General features: G+C 53.2%; 1 protein-coding gene, 1 long non-coding RNA gene and 1 pseudogene across 2 annotated transcripts in view; 1 reads left to right on the top strand and 2 right to left on the bottom strand.

Annotated features, from left to right (window-relative positions):
* VAX2 (ventral anterior homeobox 2) overlaps positions 1-4,335 on the top strand; it is a 32,716-nt gene extending 28,381 nt beyond the window's left edge. The window contains exon 3 of the mRNA XM_003262527.2: positions 3,657-4,335. Coding sequence (XP_003262575.2) covers positions 3,657-4,094 — 438 coding nt within the window. The 3' untranslated portion in view covers positions 4,095-4,335. The remainder of the gene's footprint in view (positions 1-3,656) is intronic.
* Positions 1,212-1,324, bottom strand: LOC115838496 (annotated as a pseudogene).
* Positions 4,336-12,841: 8,506 nt separating the features above from the next.
* LOC105738587 lies at positions 12,842-19,515 on the bottom strand. The gene is made up of 3 exons (XR_001114416.2): positions 19,119-19,515; positions 18,431-18,568; positions 12,842-13,260 (listed from the first exon to the last, which is right to left on the bottom strand). It is a non-coding gene; the product is annotated as an uncharacterized LOC105738587 (long non-coding RNA).
* Between the last annotated feature and the right edge of the window lie 758 nt (positions 19,516-20,273).

Below are 20,273 nucleotides of genomic sequence, written 5' to 3' on the forward strand. Positions count from 1 at the left end.
CCTCAGCAGTCAGATTCCAGAGGTGACCAGTGGGAAAGGGTTTTCTTCTTTCCAGTCATTGCCTTCAGCTAGACTTGGCTGAATCTTCCTTGACCATCATTACTGATATCTTCTTCAAATGTCCCCTCTTCAGGGAGGCTGTATGTGCCATTCCATTAACAAAACAGTCACCCCCCTCCTTCCTTTCCGCTATCCTGCCACCTTTCTCTAAAGCAGTGCCCCCCAGAGTATGGCCCTTGGGCCACTGCCAGCCCATAAACTGTTACCTGTCTATGACATGGTAAGTACAGAAATAAAGAATAGGTATTTAGAAAAGGCCTGAAGCGGTGGCTCATGCCTATAATCCCAGCACTTTAGGAGGCCGAAGTGGGCAAATCACGAGGTCAGGAGTTCGAGACCAGCCTGGCCAACATGGTGAAACCCTGTCTCTAGCAAAAATACAAAAATTAGTTGGGTGTGATGGCACATGCCTATAATCCCAGCTACTCAGGAGGCCGAGGCAGGAGAATCACTTGAACCCTGGAGGTGGAAGTTGCAGTGAGCCAAGATCATGCCACTGCACTCCAGCCTGGGCTACAGAGTGAGACTCCATCTCAAAAAAAAACAAATGTATATAGCAATCTTTCTAGTAATTCATTTTAATTGTATTTTTTAAAGTATTGGTCCTCAACAAAATTGGACACATTATAAAGTGGTCCTCACCTCAAATCATTTGAGAAACACAGCTCAAAGCCCTTGCTGCCAATCGACAGACAGGCTTATTTGTGTTTGTTGTTCATTCTCTGCCTCCCCAACTCCACCGCCCACTCCACATGGCAAGGATTCACTGGGCTTTGTTCACTGCTGATTCCTTGGGCCTCAATGTATATCTGATGAGTGAATGAATGGATAAATGAAGCAATCAACTTCAAGTAGATCCCATAACTTACTGGTCACTTTTGGTTATTGAATCTGCATCTGCCAGGTACGGTGGTGTGCACCTGTAGTCCCAGAACTCAGGAGGCTGAGGCGAGAGGATCGCTTGAGGCCAGGATTTTGAGGCTTCAGTGAGCTCTCATTCACACCAGTGCATTCCAGCCCGGGCAGAAAACCAACACTTTGTCTCTAAAAACAAAAATAAAGAAATAAACTCAATCCAATGTCCTTCAAAACAACAAACTCACATCTAGTTTAAATCTCATCTTCTCCTGAAGCCCCATGCCTGCTTCCCCACTCAGAACAGCCTTGACTCACTGCTTGCCAGCAAGGTTGGAGGTTGGAGGAAAGCACGTCTCACATAGAAGCATGCACACCCAGTCATCCTGCTGAAGAACTACAAAAGGACCCCTGCCCACTCTTTACCTCCTCCCAGTGCAGCCTCTGGAGGGGATTGTGATCTGTCTCAGTCACTTGCTCCCTCTCCCCCCAACAGCCACCTCCTCCAGGATCAGAGGGCAGAGGGTGGCTTCAAGGAGGCAGAGATCTTTTTAAAAGACTGGACATCTTCTGGTGTGAGGAGGGGAGGCACCCCGGCCTCACTTTCTGAAGGCCTTTGCTGAAGGGCCAGTCACTCCTAGGAGGTGGTGATGTCTGGCATGGCCCAGGTGGCCCAGTCTGTCTTGGCTCTGCCTGTCTTCTTAACCTGGGCAGCCCTCTGGCTCCAGCCTTCTCCTCCACCCATCTCTTGGCAACTTCTCAAAACCATAGCAGTTGCTGGACTATTAAATCTTCCAAAAGCTGGAAGGAACCAGCAAGGTCTTCCTGACCTTTTCTTATTGGGCCCTCCCCTTCACGGTTCTCACCCTCCCTGCCAGTACGCCTGCCCCAGCTCCAGGCGAGGAGCAGGGTCGGCCTCTATGTTCCCAGGGAAACAAGTCTGGGTGCTCCCATGGTGGCCCCCATGACATGGGCCTGTAGATGCTGTGACCTGATAAGTTTCTGGACTGGGGCATGAATGCCAGTCTCTCCTTCTAGTGCCTACAAGTGATTCTTTTGGGCCCTCCCCCAACTTGCATCTGCAGGGCAGCACACCCTTCCTTCCATGAGGTTTTGTGGCCCCCAGCGGACTGAGCCTGAGCTTCCTGCCCAGTTCCATTTTCTCATGTAGACTAGGAAGAAGGTTGGAGCACTGGGTGTTTGGTGGTAGAGGCAGGGCCAGTTCTGCTCAGAGGCCCTGAAAAAGACCTCTTCCATGATGCCAGTGACTTTCTTCAGACTGTGGCACCTCTTTGTCCTCAGCTTTGAATGTGTGGCCATCAGAAGTCCCCCTCAACAACCTGCCACATCCAGTCACACTTGGTGTCACGCTGAGAAACTTGGCCTTTATAGGTGATGGGGTAGGAGGGTGCTGCTAAAAACTTCAAACCGGGCAATGGCCAGATTGGGTTTAGAGCTCCCTCCAAAAGCAGCGTGGCAGCCAGCATGGAGGCAGAGACCTCACCATCCTCAGACGGGCATCTGGCCATGCCCCTCCCTACGGGATGAGGACTCTGCAAAGCCAAGGGGTCTCACCTGCCAGAAGCCTGTGCCCACCTTCGAGACCACTCATCCCTGCCAATGAAGTGTCCAGTTTCAGAATTCCCTGCCAAATGGCCCTGAGCCACATCCGGCACCTGCCTAGGCCTCTCCAGGGTCAGTCCTCCCAAGGGCAGACCACAGACATTATTCAGCACTCCAGGCCCAAGAAGTGGCCAATGGGGGGCTATTTGCAGAGTGAGAACAGGCTGGGGCAGCCACACACATATGAGTCAGAGCCAGGGTGGGGCCATGAGCCAGAGGCTTCCATTTTTTCTCTTGCCCCCAGCCCTCTACATGTTACAGTTTAGACCTGGGGCAGAGATACCTTTAAAACACTGGTTTCTTCACCTTGGAATCACCTGGTGAGCTTTAAAAACTACTAGAGTCTGGGTCCCAGGTTCCCCTGTTCTGAGTTTACTGGTCCAAGATGAGAAGTGAGTTAGGGGCTTAAAACTCCCCAGGTTCTCATGGGCAGCCAGAGTCGGGAGGTGCTGCTGTAGAGACAATGCCATGGTCCAGGTCAGAGAGAACAAAGGGAGAGAGGAGGGTCTGCTCTAGGGAGCTGGAAGAGGAGCTCCTGCATGAGTGAGTGGAGGCAGCCATGATGGAAGAGGGAGCATGGGAAGCCTCTGTTTGGAGGACAGAGCTGCACATGTGGGGTTTGGGGTGTTTTTTGAGATATCCATGGGGAGATGTCTAGCAGGCAGGTGGATACATGGCCTGGATCTCAGTTCAGAGCTCTGGGCCTGAGGTAGAGTTGGAATTACCAGCACATAAATGGTGGCTGAGGCTGTGAACTTGACTTCGAGCCAAGGGCATGTGGGCCAAGAGGAGAACATCAGTTGTACTCCCAAACTCCATTCTCTGTCTGTCAATCCACTCCTCCATCCTAGGCCAGAGTCAGTTTAGCAGTAGAGGGGCCTCCATAATTTGGGGGACCAGACTCCTTAATCAGTTCGCCTAGAGCAGGCTGGTTGTGGGGAGACCTTAACAACAATCTGCTCTTCTTTCCCTCTTGCTCCACCCTCACACCCCACCCCCACCCCATCCACCACCTGCCCCAACCCCCATGTCCTTCCTCTCCTTTCCTCCTCCCACGTGCCCCCACTTTGCTTTGCCTGTCCCATCTCTCTCCTTGACACCCCCTCCCCCACCCCAAGGTGAAGGTCTGGTTCCAGAACCGCCGCACCAAGCAGAAGAAAGACCAGAGCAGAGACCTGGAGAAGCGGGCGTCCTCCTCAGCCTCCGAGGCCTTTGCCACCTCCAACATTCTGCGGCTGCTGGAGCAGGGCCGGCTGCTCTCTGTGCCCAGGGCCCCCAGCCTCCTGGCGCTGACCCCCAGCCTGCCAGGCCTACCTGCCAGCCACAGGGGCACCTCCTTAGGTGACCCCAGGAACTCCTCCCCATGCCTCAACCCGCTGCCCTCGGCCTCGGCGTCCCCCCCGCTGCCGCCCCCTCTGCCAGCTGTCTGCTTTTCCTCCGCCCCGCTCCTGGACCTGCCTGCCGGCTACGAACTGGGTTCCTCGGCCTTCGAGCCATACAACTGGCTAGAACGGAAAGTGGGCAGCGCCAGCAGCTGCAAGAAAGCTAACACTTAAGACTCCCACCCTGTGACACTGAGTCCCGAGCACAGCACCTTCCCAGTCTCCTGTGCCCCAGCGGACTGCGCTGAGCAGGCCCCAGAGAGGAGGGGCAGCAGCCACACTCTCCTCCCCACCTGCCCCCCCAGCTCAGAGACTCTCGACCAAATGGCCTTGGTCCCGCAGCTTGTGTGCGTGAGTGCAGTGTGTGTGTGTGTCTCTCACTGAAATAAAAGGAAAACAATGACAAGAAGGGAAATGGTGCCCACAGCACAACTACTTACCCCTCAACCCCTTCTACCCCTCTTGTCACTGGAAGGGAAAATGGGCTTAGAGTCAGAGGGACCTCAGATGGGAGAGGGCAGAAACTGGGATTCTGGGGGTCAGGGGGCTCACATGTGTGAGTCAGCAGGCATCTGACTCCCACTCAATAAAGGCCCATGGCACCAACACGAATTCTTTGGTTAAATGTTGCCCTTTACAAGCTGTCTTTCAAACATAAAAATACTTGAGAGAGGGAAACATTGTCACCTTGAAGAGGGTGAATGATGAAAGGGGAGACCAGGTCAAGAAAGAGGGAGAGAGAGCATCAAAGGTAAACCCAAGCAAGAGTCCAGATGTTTAGAGAGGGCCTACCCATCACAAACTGCAACATGAAACCCTTTAAAATATCTATACACAGCCTGGCTGACATGGGGAAACCCCATCTCTACTAAAAATACAAAAATTAGCTGGGCGTGGTGGCGGGTGCCTGTAATCTCAGCCACTCAGGAGGCTGAAGCAGGAGAATCGCTTGAACCCAGGAGGTGGAGGCTGCAGTGAGCCAAGATCATGCCTCTGCACTCCAGCCTGACAACAGAGGGAGACTCTGTCTCAAAAAAAAAAAAAAAAGAAATATATATATATATATATACACATATACATATTATATATATTTTATATTGCTCAAACAATATAAAATTTTTTAAAGTTAAATAAGAGTCTCGCTCAAGACTCTTTTATTTAACTTTTTAGTTTGCAGTAATTATAGATTTACAGGAAGCTGCAGAGGTAGGACAGGGAAGTTCTTTCCATTGGCAGGAACTCAATAGTATGAGACAGATAGGCTTCATCTTCCCTAACGATAGTACAATATCAAAACTAGGAAATTGGCATTGGTACCGTGTGTGTGCATAGTGCCATGTCATTTTATAGATTCGTGGACTCACCACTGCAATCCAGGTGCAGACCTGTTCCATCACCACAGAGACTTTCCTCATGCTGCTCCTTGATGGTCACACCCACCCCCGCCCTCCACAGGAGAGTTCTTTGAAAGGATGGGCATTACGAGACAGGAACCAGAGACCTGAAATGGGTCCTCAGGCGGGAGGATGCGGGGTAAGATTTTGACTCTGTGAACAGAAATAACAAGCACAGCCTCCTCCAGTCTGCTCTGAGAAACATAATAGCTGCTGCTTTGGTTTCAAATTGGCTGTCCTGAGTCACCTGGAGTGGGTGCTTGGGGACAGTGATCCCTAGGCAAACATACTTCTGCCCTGCCCTCTGCTCAGTGGTATGGCTTGGGGAGGAGCTTAGAAATGCAAAAATCCTGAGCCTAGAATGAGGCATGGGGGTGACTAGAAGACCTTGGTTTGGGCAGGTCCAGCTACCACCCAGGGTCCACCCTGCCTTGCCCAGCGGACCTGTACCACACTCCACTCACCAGGAGAAACCACAACTCTTAGTTTCATGACACGAAGAGAGAGTTCTTGGTGGTGAGGTCTTGGGTGGAACCCAGGCCAGGCTGTGCACATAGCTTGATTTATAACTCCAGGTATTTAGTTATACAATACAGGGACCTCCATTTTACTTTTGATCTGGGCTGCAAAGGTCAGGGCAGGCCTGCTGTATAGAAATCTGGAGGTGAATGTGAGAAGATGAGACACGGTTCTACAAGCAGATGGAGAGAGACCAGCCCTCGTTCTCAAGAACTCTCAATAGTATGAGACAGACAGGCTTCAGGAGACCCAGGTCTGTGGGTCGAGACACAGGCTCAGCTTTTGGGGGCTCACAGCCCAGTGGCAGGGAAAAGAGAGGCCTCTCCTGAAGGGTATGACTTAGGAAAGAGGCTAGACGTGTAGTAAATCTTGGCTGCTAGAGAATCCAGAGAAGGCTTCATGTAGAAGGTGGCACTGAGGCTGACCAGGAAATAATTCTCTACAGATGTTCAAAAAGATGACAATGGAATTGTCGGGGGGCAGAAGTATCCAGGTATAGTCAGGGCAAGGAGTGCAGGGAAAGGTCAGGTTGTGAGAACAGTGAAGAGAGGGCAGCCTGCCAGAAGTTGGGTGTGGAGAGACCAGAAAGCGCTGTGGTGAGGGACGGGCGTGGGAATGTTGACAGCACCTGATGGTCCAGGGGGAGGAATTGAATTCATACAGTTTGGGGTTGGCAGGGAGGAACTGCCTAGCACAGAAGAAGGAAAAAGCCAGCCCTCCCCTCTGCCCTTCTCCCTCCATATCCTCCAGCTCTCAGGTGACTGGGGCCCCTCCCAGACCTGCACAGCTTGGTGTGGGGAAAGCTTGGGAGCTAGAGCCCCAGGCTTCCTTGTTTACTGTCAACCTAGAGGAGGAGGAGAGGGAGGGGAGGGGAGAGGGGAGTGGTGGCTGCAGGGGAAGGCTGAGCGGCTCTCTCCAGCTCCAGCTGGACCTGAAGTCTCAGAGCTGCCACTAACAGCAGGCTCAGGCACTGGGCTCCCAGCTGGGCACTGCTCCATGGCCATGGAGATAGACAGCAGGCCTGGGGGGCTCCCCAGCAGTGGCTGCAACCTAGGTGCAGCTCTAGAACACATGCAGGCGGTCACCCGAAACTACATCACCCACCCCCGTGTCAGTGAGTAGCCCCTCCACCGTGGTGGGTGAGGTCAGGGTGGGGAACTGGGGTGGGCTGCCAGGTTCCCAGGCCCCGCTTCTTGCCTCAGAAAAGGAGGAGGACCCAAGACCTGGGGAGACCTGGACGGCTCTCTGTCCAGCAGAGTGACGCAGTGGGGCCACCTAGACCAGGGACCACCTCTGCAGGTGAAGGGTTGCAGGTCCCCAGCCCAGCCTACCCCAGAAGAGAGGGCTGGGGAGTAGCTGTCATCAGCCCAATCCTACCGTAACACCCCGAGTCCAGAGACAGCTTCCAGTTGCCCCTGAGAGTGGTGTGCTGTGCGCCTGCTCTTGTGTAAACATGCCTGTGTGAGGAGTGTGCACCCAAGTACTCAGAGTCAGGCGGGGTGTGATTAAGTGTACTTGGAGTGGCGTGTGTGGCAGTGTAGAGTGTCAGCGCTCTCAGCCTGAGGAAATAGGTGCCCCGTGTGCGTCACATCAATGGGTGCATGTCGTGCGTGTGTTCTGGGGAGGGTGCCTGTGTGCATAAGCAGGTAGGAGCATGTGTCTAGGGGGTGCTCCCAGCTTCACTTGGGGTAAGGAAATGTGTGACTGCATGATGCTTATGCACTCAGGGCAAAGGTGTGTGTGTGCACTCAGGTGTGATGTACGTGTGTGCATGTGCGCTCATGGAGAGAACACTTGTGTATGTGTTCCGCAGTGTCACATATCTGAGTATGGTGAGTGTGTGTACAGCTGGGATAAGAATGAGTATCCAGGTGTGGGGCATGGAAGTGTCTACAGGCTCTGGGATGTACCCTTGTCCATTTCAGAGGGGAGGCCCTACTTGTGGCTCCTGTGCCTGTCCTGCAAGGGTGGCCCAGATGTCTGGGGCAAGGTCCAGAGGACCAAAGGGAACCCCTGCATCTCCTTGTCCAAGATCACTCTCTCCCTGGCCTGGTGAATTCTCAGGCCGCCCTGCTCACTGGAGTAAACCAGCGTGGCCCGCCACAGCTATGCAAAGCCAGAGGCTCACTGGAGTAAACCAGCGTGGCCCGCCACAGCTATGCAGAGCCAGAGGCTCCTAACAGGGAGTGTGGTGTGAGGGGAAGTGAGCCTGACACAGCCACCCCACCTCCCTCTGTTCCTCTGTTGCTATCCAGGCCAGGAGAGGAGGTAGAGTGAACTCAGAGGGTAGCTGAGGGGTGAGATCAGAGTAAAGGGGCCCAGGGGCGCATGGGAGGAGAGCCCTGGGGTATGGGGCACCTCCTGAGGCCTGAGGCAGGTGCTGAGGGTGGAGCACATTCCAGCTAAGAAGAAATGGTGAGAATGGGGTGGGTCAGATTTCTCAAGGAAGGCCTGTAGGCCCTGCCCCATGGAGCTGGGGGGAGGATAGGAGGTCCGGATTCTCCCTAAGCCAAAGCTAGGGTCACCAAGGCCCAGAAATATACAGTGACTGGGCCCCCTTGGGTCCAGAGCCCAGGCCTGGAGCCCTGAGTTGGCATGTGTGACTCTTGCCAGTCTGTTGTGATGAGCCCCACTCCCTGCAGGCCGTCCCTCCTCTCTGCAGGCACCGGGGAGCTGCTGGGTGCTGAGTGTGGTGTGTGATCTGCACCTTCATGCTCTGCTTTCCTTCTTCCTGGAAAGTGCCCCCACCTCCTGATGCCCAGGGACCCTATAGGTACCATCTAACCCCACACTCCTCTGGGCAGGTTGGCCCAAGCCTGGAGCCACCTCCAGCCAGCTCTTTCCCACCCAGCCCCTTATGTATAGTCAACATGCCCTGGAGGTTCTGATCCAGGCTGGAACCCAGGGGTGGCACTGCCTGCCCCCGCCCCCATGTTTGCATGCTTCCCTCATGCTGGCTCTATATGGCCTCCACCCAGGAGAATGTGTTTATACCCAACAACCCAACAGTGGACCCAGAGCAAAGGTCAGTGCAGGGGAGCCCCTCTAGGCTCTGCTCCCTGCCAGTGCCTTTACTTTTGCTGCCTATCAAGTGTCCTCACAGGATGCATTGGACCAGCCTCAGCCCAGCCCAGATGCCCTCCCACCCCCAGGGGAAGGCTGGGATTCCTTGGTGTGTGCCTTCATGCACTCCCAATCTCCTCCCCTCCCCGCCTCACTCGCTTCCTCCTCAGGCTCTGGGAGTGGGAGGGGTGGGGGGGTGGTTCTCCCTGGGGCCTGTGGACAGGCGCAGGGCTGGCAAGGGTTTGGAAATTTAGGGCTGCACCCTCAGTACACTGGAGGCAGAGCTGCTCTGCCCCTCTCCACCTGTCTCCCCCCCAGCCTGGCCTCCTACCCTGGGTCTGTAAGCACTCCCAGACAGGAGAACTCTGGGAGAAAAGCTGGGGGTGCCTAAGGGCAGGGAGGGCTCGCTGGGCCACGGCCACGGGTGCAGGTGAGTCCAGGTGACTTAAGAGGCATTCCCTTCCCCCGGGGAGGTGGGCTAAAGAGGCCTGAGACTTTAAGGGTGATTTCACTGCAGTGGCTGAGAGAGGATTGGCCAGAAAGGAGGAGACACCAGAAAGAGTGGAGGCAGCCTGGGGAGCTGACCCTGCCAACGTCCACCTTGGGAAAGAACGGTCCCCTATGCCTCCCGTGGAGCTAGAATTGTTCCCCAAGGGCCTTGGCTCCCGGCCGGGGAGGAGGTATCCTGGAGCTTCATCTGTTTGGGCAGAAGATGTTGGGCTTGGAGGGTGGAGGTGCCCAGCAGGAGCAGAGGTCAGGAAGGACAAGCTGGCAGCCTGGTTGGAGGGATGAAGCCAGGTCAAATCCCCGCAGATCCCCCAGGAGCTTGAGTGCCAAACCACTGGCTTTGCCTCCCCACCTCGGTTTCCTCAACTGGAAGGGGAAGGAGTTACAAGGAGAGAGTCCCAACAAGCAGGGTCTTGGGCTGAAGAGCCCTCAGCTTCCAGCGCCTGCCCTCCCTCCCCTAATCCCTCCAGCGGGATCAGGGAGGAGGTGCGGGACCTGCTGCCCCGGGCTTGCCCCCACCCCGGCCTCACGCATGGGCGCCTGTCTCAGCCCTCTCCCAGGACGCTGCAGGTGTGGCTGGGCCAGCGCTAATTAGTGGGCCGCGCGGGAGCCCCGCTGAGCCTTTGACAGAAAAGGCGGTAGGGAGGTGGGGGCAGGGAGGCGCTCCACCAGCCAGAAGTCCGGAGCGCAACCCGAAGTGTCAGCTAGGACAATGGAGAGGGGGTGGGCCGGGCAGCTGGAGGGAGTGTCTGCAAAGTCTCTGGAAGGCCCATGGAAAGAGCGCCCCTCGGGTCTTCTGATCCAGCCCTCTGCCTGTGGCAATGCACCCGCTTCCCTCTCCAGGGTCAAGGCGAACATCCCAGGGTTGCAGAGTGGCCCATAATCGCTGAGCGCTGCAGGATACCGTCTTGAACTGTGGTGCATCCTACCAGAAACTAGCCCACTTTCTGGGCCTCGTTTTGCCACTCCATGCAAGGGACACACGGAGGTGGGGGCGGCAGTGTACAAACAAAAGGACCGGCTTGCAGTCAAGGACACCTCTGTTGCTCAGCCCCCATTTTGGCTGTGTCCAAACCAAACAGCCTAGAAGAAAAGATCAGGCTGGCTTAACAGGGGAGAGGCAGAGCTCTAAGACGTCTGAGGGGAGAGAAATCATCCCTCTAGGGTCCCAGTCTATAGTACTGTGGGACAGCAGTGGGGAGAGGACCCAGTGGGCTGCAGTAGTCAGTCAAGGGCAAGGCCATGAAGGATGTGCATAGTCCAATGCTGAACAGAAACAGCCGCGTAAGTGGATTATCTGCAATGAAGGGTCCAGGCCATGAAGCGATGTGTTCACCCAGAGCCAGGCCTGGAGGCTGCGAGAAGCCCAGAAAGGCAACTCACAGCTGAGGCTGATGTGCTAAGATGTTGAGCTTCGATATCTCACCCCGGTCACCCGAGCGGCCTGGCCGGGGAAGGCATCTGACTCCCAGAAGACCTGCAGCAAGCACTTTGCAGCTGCCTCTAGGCCCCTTCCAGCCCAGCCCCTCCTCCTGAGGGAAGGGCTGTGTGGATCCCCTAATCCTCTGTCCCCCACTCTGCTGCTGCCCCTACTCCCAGGTGGAGTTGCTGGATGTCAGGGTTAATGGGGATTCTACGTGACAGGGGCTGTGAAGTGGGGGAGCAGCTGTGAAGGAAGGGTGGAAGTTGAAAGACTTGTCTCCGGAGGCGGTGGAATTAGAAATGATTCCCTGGACTTTTCTGGTTCTTGGGCCCCATCCCCTCCCACACCCCCACCTCCCTATCCAGCCCACCCACCCTGCATCTTTTCATCACTGCTTTCTTCCCCCAGCGCAGCCCTTTGGCAGGTGTGGCATGCAAGATGCCAGCTCTCCCGGGGGCTTATAAAAATGAGGGTCTCTCCTGCCTGCCCCACATCCCTCTGCTTGCACAATCCACTAGCAATCCAGACAATCTGATCCAAACAACATGTGGGTGTGGGAGTGCTGTGGCTGTTTGGAGTTTTTTTTAATTGGTGGGAAGGGTAATGCCCAAGCCTCTGTCTCCTACCTTTTCTCATTGAGGAGTCTTCCTATGCCCAACAGCCCGTTAGCCCAGTACATCCCCTTTCTCTTCTACTCTCTGCCTTCTCAGGAAGTATGGCTGGTGCTACGGGTGCAACCCTTTAGGCTGGTCAATGGGACACTCTCATTTGGTCTGGAGGCTTGGGAAGTTCGGGAGGGGCACACAACGGTTCTGATGTGGGAAGTATGGGAAGGAGCAGATGGGGTCAGTTAACACCTTTCATAATCCAACCACAAAGATTTCTTTTTCTTTCTTTCTTTCTTTTTTTTTTTTTTCTTTTTTTTTTTTTTTTGAGACAGGATCTTACTCTGTCACCCAGGCTGGAGTGCAATAACAGCGTGATCGGAGCTCACTGCAGCCTCAACCTCCCTGGGCTCAGGTGATCCTCCCACCTCAGCCTCCTGAGAGCTGGGAACCACGGGCACATTCCACCATGTCCAGCTAATTTTTAAATTTTTCTGTAGAGACCAGGCTTCACCATATTGCCCAGGCTGGTCTCGAAGTCCTGGGCTCAACTGATCCACCCACCTCAGCCTCCCAAAGCGCTGGGATTACAGGCGTGAGCCACTGTACCCGTCCAAATATTTCTTGAGTGGGTACCATATTCCCGGCACTATTCCACAAAGTGGGACACAACGATGAACACCACAGATGATGTCTTGCCCTCCTGGAGGTGACAGGTCTTACTGCACCTGAAGCAAGCCTGTGCATGCCAGCCCACTGCCCCTCTTTCTGTTCCCCGAAGGCCCTGGATGAGTTCTTCCTCTCCTCTGCCAGAAGTGCCCTTTCCCCAGCTCCCTGGGGGCTGGCACCCCTTGACCCTGAAGGCTCAGCTCAAACGGCCCTTCCCATAAGATGCTTCCTCCAAGCACACCCAGTCTGGTCTTCCCTCCCACTCTTGTTCACCCATCCTGATCTTTCCCTTAGGAGCACCCACTGCAGTTTGTAATTATGTTATTTGCTCTGTATCCTTCTTTTAGCCTGTAGGCGCTTCACATTTTCATTTGTCACTTTCATTTGCCTAGCTTAGTACATAGAAGGCATCCATGCAGTAGATATGCTTGAAGAAAGGAAGCAGGGAGGGAAGGAAGAAAGCAGATCTCAGAGGAAAGGAGAGGGAGAAGTGGAGAGCCAGGCCAAACCTCGAAGTCCTCCAGCACCCAAAGGTCTGAGAGCGAGGAGTGTGAGTCTTCAGAGGAGGCTGACAGGCAGCCCCAGAGGGGAGCTTCCAAAGGGCAGTGCGCCCAGGCTCTGAGTGTAGCCATCGGAGGCCACTGAAGCCAGAGTGGAGAAGGCCAAGGAGAGGGTGGAAGGTGGGGAAAGAAAGCCAGCAGTGGGGGGCCCTGCTTGTGAGGGAAGGAGCTGGAGAAGGACTGGGACTGAGCGAGGTTTCTTTTGTACTGGAAACATCAGAGCTTCACGGGAAGACAGGAGAGGGAGAGAGAGAGAGAGAGAGGCAAGGAGGCTCTGGTCCTTCACCCCATGGAGTCATCTCTAGGGCCTGTTTCCTGGTGCAGGGGAAGGACCTGTTATGAAGGAAGCAGGGACACCTCCTTAGTGGGAATAGGAAGGAAGAAGAGGGTGGCTCAGGTGCAGGCCAGGCAGGTCTGTAAGGTAGGTTTGAAGGCAGGGAGCTGAGGGAGTTCCCCTGCTCTGGAAAAGTGCAAGTTGAACTTATCTTCTCGGGCTGTCCTCGAGGCCCGGAGTTTTCCAAATGGTTATTACATTTGGAGGATCCTTATAAAAATCTGTGCAAGAATCACTGTGCCCAGTTGATCTTCCTAGTCCAAGTCCTGGTGAAAAGAGCTTAGATCAAACAAAAATAAGAAGCTTGACCACACATATCCAGACTGGGAAGGGGAGGGACTTTTGGTTTTTCTTTGGCATGGGGTGGCTCGGGGCCAGGCTTGCCCAAAGCAAGAGGGTAAGTGAGCCGAGAACCAGTGTGGTCCAGCGAGAAGCACAAGGTGGGTTCCCAGCCCCAGCTCTGCTACAGATGTGCTGTGTGGCCCTGGGCAAGGCTTCTCACACTTCTGGGCCCCATTTTCCTTGCCTGTGAAAGAGGGGTTGGGCCGCTCCCCTCTGCATCCTGCCAGCCTGTGGCTGACCCAGGGGCCTCACAGACCCCCTGCCCACCTTGCCAAATGCCTTCATCTCAGGTGTCTCATCTCATTGGTGCATCACAAGAACCTTAGAAAAGGGCACTGGTATCCCAGGACTATGGGCAAGGGACTGTCCCAGGTCTCTCAGCCAGCCTCTAGCAGAACCAAAACTAGGCTTGCCTCCTGCAAGTCCACAGCTTCTTCTATGGGAGTTAGGAAGTATTTATTGACATCTAACCCAATTCCCTCTGCAAGTTGAGCTCATTTCCCATGTGTGGGTCTCTGCAGCTGCCACATCTGCAGGCATTTCCCTCTTTCCCTTGCCTTTTCACCCTCTCCCCTCCCATGCTGAGCACCCAGTGAGCCTGGGGAGTCCAGGAACCTTGTGATGAGAGCAGAGGCCCCGTTTGGTTTTTCTCACTGACGCCTGCACCCCCTACACACCACACACACATACACACACACTGCTCAATCAGTGTGGGGTGAATGGAGGGAAATGCAGTCCTGGTGAGGGCAAAGGAGGGCACTTTTGGGCCACAGCCAGGGGCCAGGAGCTTTTGGAAAATGCTTGGAGTGAGAGAGGAGGGAGTGGGTGAGGTGGGGGTTGAAGCCAGAGGGGAAGCAGCCTCAGGGATGAGAGGCCTCTATGTGGTGGGGGTGGACTCTGAGGAGGCCTCTGCCCTCTGCCTGGCCCTCCCCTAGCCTCCTGCAGGTGTCTGAGCAGCAGGGGCCCTGCGGGCAGGGGCATGACCCTTACAGCAATGGTGGCTGGCCCTGTCACAGCTAATGACCCTGACGGCCCAGGCTGGGAAGGAGGTGGGGTGTGGAGAGGAAGGGAAGGCAGAGGATGCCTCTGTGTGTGTGAGCAGGGTGTTTGGGGTGAGACCCCTACTCACCCCCGCCCCTCCCCCAGCCTACAGGACTGTGTGCAGCGTGAACGGGCCCCTGGTGGTGCTGGACCGGGTCAAGGTAAGACTCTTTCGCTGCCTCCCTGCACTAAGGCCAAATCCCAGGGTGCCTCTCCCCTGCCCTGCAGGATTTCTTCTAAATTACCCTTTCCCTCCATGGCCCCCAGGGCCTGCTGTGTTCTCTCCATCCAGGCACCCACTCCCACTCTCCTTCCCTAGCTGTATCCCCAGCCGTCCAAGCTTTCTCCTCCCTGCCTTTTCAGTAAAAACCATAAAAACCCCACAGAGGCCCAGCCCTGGGCCTTGGGAAACCTCCTACTATCCCTAACAAGCTGTCCTGCCTCTGTTTCCCCATCAATGGCATGGATGTACCTAACCTCCTCAGAGGAAGGCCGGACCACAGCACAGCTGTACCTAACCTCCTCGAGGGCTAGACTCTCCCCACCTGCGACTCTCACAGGATCTTCTTTTAAGGGGAAAGAGGAGGAGGTAGCAAGTCAATGTCAACTAAAATTTCTAGGGATCTTGATGGCCTCCAAAGGCCTTTGGAATATCTCAGTCTCACCAACATGGGTGGGAAGTGAAGTGGGCCCCACCAAAGGTAAGCGGGCTGTGGGCTATTTTGTAGCCCCTGGGAAACTGGCAGACACTGACAGTATCTTGAGTCCTGGGGTTGGGAATTCTTGAGCCATAAAGAGCCCTGCAAAGGTACAAGATCACTCTCTTATCCTCCCTCCACCAACCAGCCCCACTCCCTCAGCCTCCCACCCCACCTCCTAGCTGAGCAAACTGGAAGTCTCGGTGCCCCTTTGACCCCTCTTCTCCCAGACCCCACACCTGCCAGCGCCCACATCTGTAGCTCCCTCCCACCCCACTGCTACCTTGTTGTGGCAGTGGCCTTGGGCTCCCAGCCTGGCACCCTCCTATCCTGTCTCCATCCTCCAGCCCTTCAGACCTGACCCTTGCATCAAATTTGCCCAGGGCCCCAGTGCCCTCAGCTTACAGGGCTTTTCTTTTCTTTTCTTTTCTTTTTTTTTTGAGACGGAGTCTCACTCTGTCCCCCAGGCTGGAGTGCAGTGGCACAATCTCGGCTCACTGCAAGCTCCGCCCTCCGGGTTCACGCCATTCTCCTGCCTCAGCCTCCTGAGTAGCTGGGACTACAAGCGCCCGCCACCAGGCCCGGCTGATTGATTGTATTTTTAGTAGAGACGGGGTTTCACCGTGTTAGCCAGGATGGTCTCGATCTCTTGACCTCGTGATCCGCCCGCCTCGGCCTCCCAAAGTGCTGGGATTACAGGTGTGAGCCACCGTGCCCGGCTGCTTACAGGTCTTTTCTATGAGGGTGGCTGCAAGCCTTTCCACTCACTCTCATCACTCTCCCTTCCCTGTGTAGAAACCAACACCTGAAATAGTGTCTGCATGGGGCTGCCATTTGAGATCTCTGGGCACTTGCTATCATTTTTTAAAAATGTGATCAGTAATGTATGTTTATTAACAAATTAAATAACGAGATCTCACTGCCAGTTTCACTGCTATAATTTTAAAGTAGTGATGAGCACAAATACTATTTTGAGATACCTGCAACGACTGTAATGTGGTATGAAAATATCTGTGATTTCTGATGGTAACAAAGTCACAGATGCCGTGGAACTGCTAATTCTACTGTGGCTTGTTCCTTACATTCAGAACTAGAGGAAACACTAAATTTGTGTAAATGTTAATGAATGTAAAAATGTAACTTTCCCATTCAAGATCACAGAACCCCTGAGTTCTCTCTGTAGACTCTGAGATGGGTTCCAGGCAAAGAACCCTTCTCACAATTAGTTGGACAAGAGGATAGAGTATGTGGAAAGGAATGACAAGGATTGGGGGCTTGTGTCTGTGGATTTTATAATAGACACACAATAATTGTACATATTCCTGGGGTACACAGTGATGTTTTGATACATATAATGCATAGTGATCAGGTCAGGGCAATTAGCATATCCATCATCTCCAGCATCCTTTCTTTGCGTTGGGAATATTAGTATCCTCTTTCTGGCTATTTGAAGATGTATATATATATATATATATATATATATATATGAAAGCAGCCACAGACATTGGGGATCGAGTCTGTTTTGTATATGTATATATATATATAAATAACAACTATATATATATAGTTGTTAACTACAGTCATCCTATTGTGGTATAGAACACTAGAACTTACTGCTCCTGGTTAGCTGTAATTTTGTGCACAGATTTTTCCCTCTGCCTCCTAGACTACACTTCCCCCATTCCCTCCCTCTGACTCATCCTCAGGGCTGAGAGGTCACCTTCTCCTGGATGCCTCTCCCTCTTCTCTACTTTTTGTGGTTTTATTAGTGGCATCCACTGAGGTATTTGGTCAAGATCTGGCCACGTATCTCCTCCCTGCCCTTCCCCACACACACCATGCCCTGCTATTGGCCATGAACTGTGTTTTGTTCATCTTCAGCTCCAGAAGCCCAACACAGCATTTTTACTGAACACATAAGCTATAGTAGGTGCTCAGTATGTTTGCTCAAAGGAAAGGTGAGTACATTAATGAGATAAATGAATGAATAAATGTTAGTACGACTAGCTATGGACCTATCAAAACCTGAGCCAACAATATTAAATAAATCAGACCCATTCTTTGCTAGCAAACAGATTCTGAGTTCATATGGACATTACCGCTTGACCCCCCAGTGTAAGGGACGCCCCAGGAGGAAGTGTGGCTGAGTAGTTAAGTATAGCACACTGGGTTTGGATTTTAATCCCAGATCCATCCCACTCTTTTCTACTAGCTACCTGCCAACCCTAGATCAACATCATTAGCACTGCCCAGGAACTTGTTAGAAATACAAACTCTTGGGCTCCACCTCAGACTGACTGAATCAGAAGCTCTGGGGGTAGGGCCCAGAAGTCTGTCCTCACAAGCCTTCCAGGTGAACTGATGCTCAAGTTAGAGAACCATCGATCTAGGATTGTTAATCCCAGTTTCCTCATCTGTTAAATAATAATAAGATTATTGTGAGGGTCACATCAGACAAATGTAGTATTATTCTCCCTCGAGAATAGCCGGCAATATTTCTGCCTGGAATGCAGAAATGCTAATAAACCTGATTAAACAGTTGGTGCCACCTCCTGCCCCCTCTCCACCTCCACCACACTCTCCACCAGACCTGCCATTCTCCATGGGACCCAGTGTGGCATGGAGTCGGAACCTATACAGGTGTCCACTTCCTCCACTGTAAAATGAGGCCTATCTAGGAAACCAGAACTAGGTACCCAGACCTGTGGTTTTGCGCGTATCGGATGCATCTGTAGCTTTGGCAGAGAAAAATAATAGGGTGGTAGAGGCACCTCTCCGCTTCCCTCTCCGTTGCCCCTACCCCTTTCCCTCTTCCAGGATTTGGCAAATGCTACAATTCTGTTTCTACAGCGCCACCTTCTGCCCACATTGAATCACACAGGCAATTACTCTTCCTGCTTCCGTCCTCAAATGTAAGAACATTTGAGGGAAGAATTTTGTGTAGATCAGAGGTTCTTAGCCTAGGGAATTAGGCCCTTGAAATTGTGTGCAGACCTTTGGAGGTATCCATGAACGTGCCTGTGCATTTTTCTGGTAGGAGTTTCTACAGTTTCGTCTGATTTTCCAGGGTTTGTGACCCAGAAAAGGCTAACTCTGATTTGTAGAAGTTGAACAAGCATCAGAATATCAGGGGTGCAGGGGGCTTGTTAACAGGCAGATTGCTGGGCCCCACCCCAGAGCTCTGATTCAGCGGGTCTGGGGTAGGAGGCCCAAGAATGTACATTTCTATCAAGTTCCTAGGTGATGCTGGTGGTATGGGGACCACACGGAGAACCTCTGTTCTAGAGAATCTTCTGACTCCTGTATTCTGTGATTCAAAATTGGTCCCTGTTTGAGAATTGGAGTAAGCACTCACCTTAACCACCAGACTCGATCCCCAATGTCTGTGGCTGCTTTCAAATGAGTCTGCATCAGCTCTGAAGACAATTTCCAAAGAGGAGCTCCCGCACTGCCCTGACCATTGTCAGCAGGAGGGACCTTAGAGGAAGCATTCCTGTGCACGAATCCCGACAGGCTTGCTAAGAACTTCCAGTCCTCCGTGTGTACGCAGCAGCTCCCCTCTGCCTGGCCACCTGCTGGTTGAGAGCTCAGTTGAATCTCCAGCATGGGGTTACATTGCACTGAGTCATGCCCTCTTCCTGCAGCCCTCTTAGTAACCGACAGTGAGAGTTGATGGGATCAGGCCTGCTCAGTATGCGGTTGGGAAATAGGGCCCCTTAAGATACAAGCTCCTGGACTCACTATCCCCCACCGGAATTCTCCTAGGCACCCACTGCCATAACTGGTCATGAGATCCCACCACCAACAATAACAACGAACATCCAGCACACACTTAGAGCCTGGGGCTCTTCCTAAAGGTTCCAGACACTACACCCTCCATGCCTGGGTGTGAAAACCTGATGGCCCTTCCCCAGATCTGACCATAATTTCTGCCATTTAAAGTTCATTTTCTCTGATTTTGTCCTTCAGGGACACAGAACGCACCACTCTCCTCTCCACTCTCCTCTCCTGCCACCCTCCCTCCCTCACCCACATAAACCCACATGAAAATGATCACTTTTTTTTTTTTTTTTTTTTTTTTTTTTTGAGACGCAGTCTTGCTCTGTCGCCAGGCTGGAGTGCAGTGGCACGATCTCTGCTCACTGCATCCTTCGCCTCCCGTGTTCGAGCGATTTTCCTGCCTCAGCCTCCCGAGTAGCTAGGACTACAGAAAATGATCACTTTTAAATCACTCCACCGCCTAATTTCTTCGGGGCACACTCTGGCCTGTGTTCTGTACAGCAACTTTTCCCCTGAGGTTGAAACAGCCCTCCGTCACCTCCAGGGAGGTGACAAACAATAAGGCAGGGCCTGTTTCATATCAAAACACAGGTTATCAGAGTGGGAGAGGAAAACGAGCCGGGACGTGTGTTGCACGCGTTTCCCAGGCGCTCGCTGTCCGTGCTCCTGGGCTCGCTCTTGTGGTGGTTGAGAACGCAAGACGCCTGGGTATTCGCAGCTCCTCTCACCTCGGAGCCCTCCCCCGGGCCGGCCTAGTGCTGAGATCCCACTCCGCAAGGCTGAGGGGTGGTTTGGGGAACCACAGGTCACCTTCCTGGCATCCTCTTCACAGGACAAGGAAGGACTTAAGGTAGCGCTTCCTTCCGTGTGATGGTCAGGGCTGCAAACCTTCTAGTCTCAAGTTCGACCAGCACGGGTTCCCCGGCGGCGTGGCCCCTACCTTGTTCACACCTTGCTGGGGAATTGGACCCTCCGCCCCAACCCCCAAGCCCTTAAGGTCACTAGTTTGTGGCCAGTAGGTGATATAACGATAGTAATGATGATAATCACCAGCACTGTGCTGTAACATGTACTAAAAATGTATTATATTTTAATTGCAAAAATAATACATGCACCTTGTAACTTAGTGAAAAAGAGAAAAGACATGTAAAGTTAACTATCTGCCCCTAACCGCTTTATTCTCAGCCCCGAAAGACCCTGCTGTATAAGCTCAAACACAGGCAAATATGTTAGAGGTTGACCTTGGGGTCAGTCCCTTGAGAGCCAAGGGACTGACAGTGGATCCACTGACAGTGTCAGCGGATACACATTTTACGCATTCTTTTGGATACTGGCATAGCAGGCGATAGTATGGATGTACTGTAACTTACTCAATAGTCCCATTATTGATAGACATTCGTATGTTCTCAGGTTTTGCC

The sequence above is a fragment of the Nomascus leucogenys genome, chromosome 14 (assembly GCF_006542625.1).
Source record: "Nomascus leucogenys isolate Asia chromosome 14, Asia_NLE_v1, whole genome shotgun sequence".
NCBI lineage: Eukaryota > Metazoa > Chordata > Mammalia > Primates > Hylobatidae > Nomascus > Nomascus leucogenys.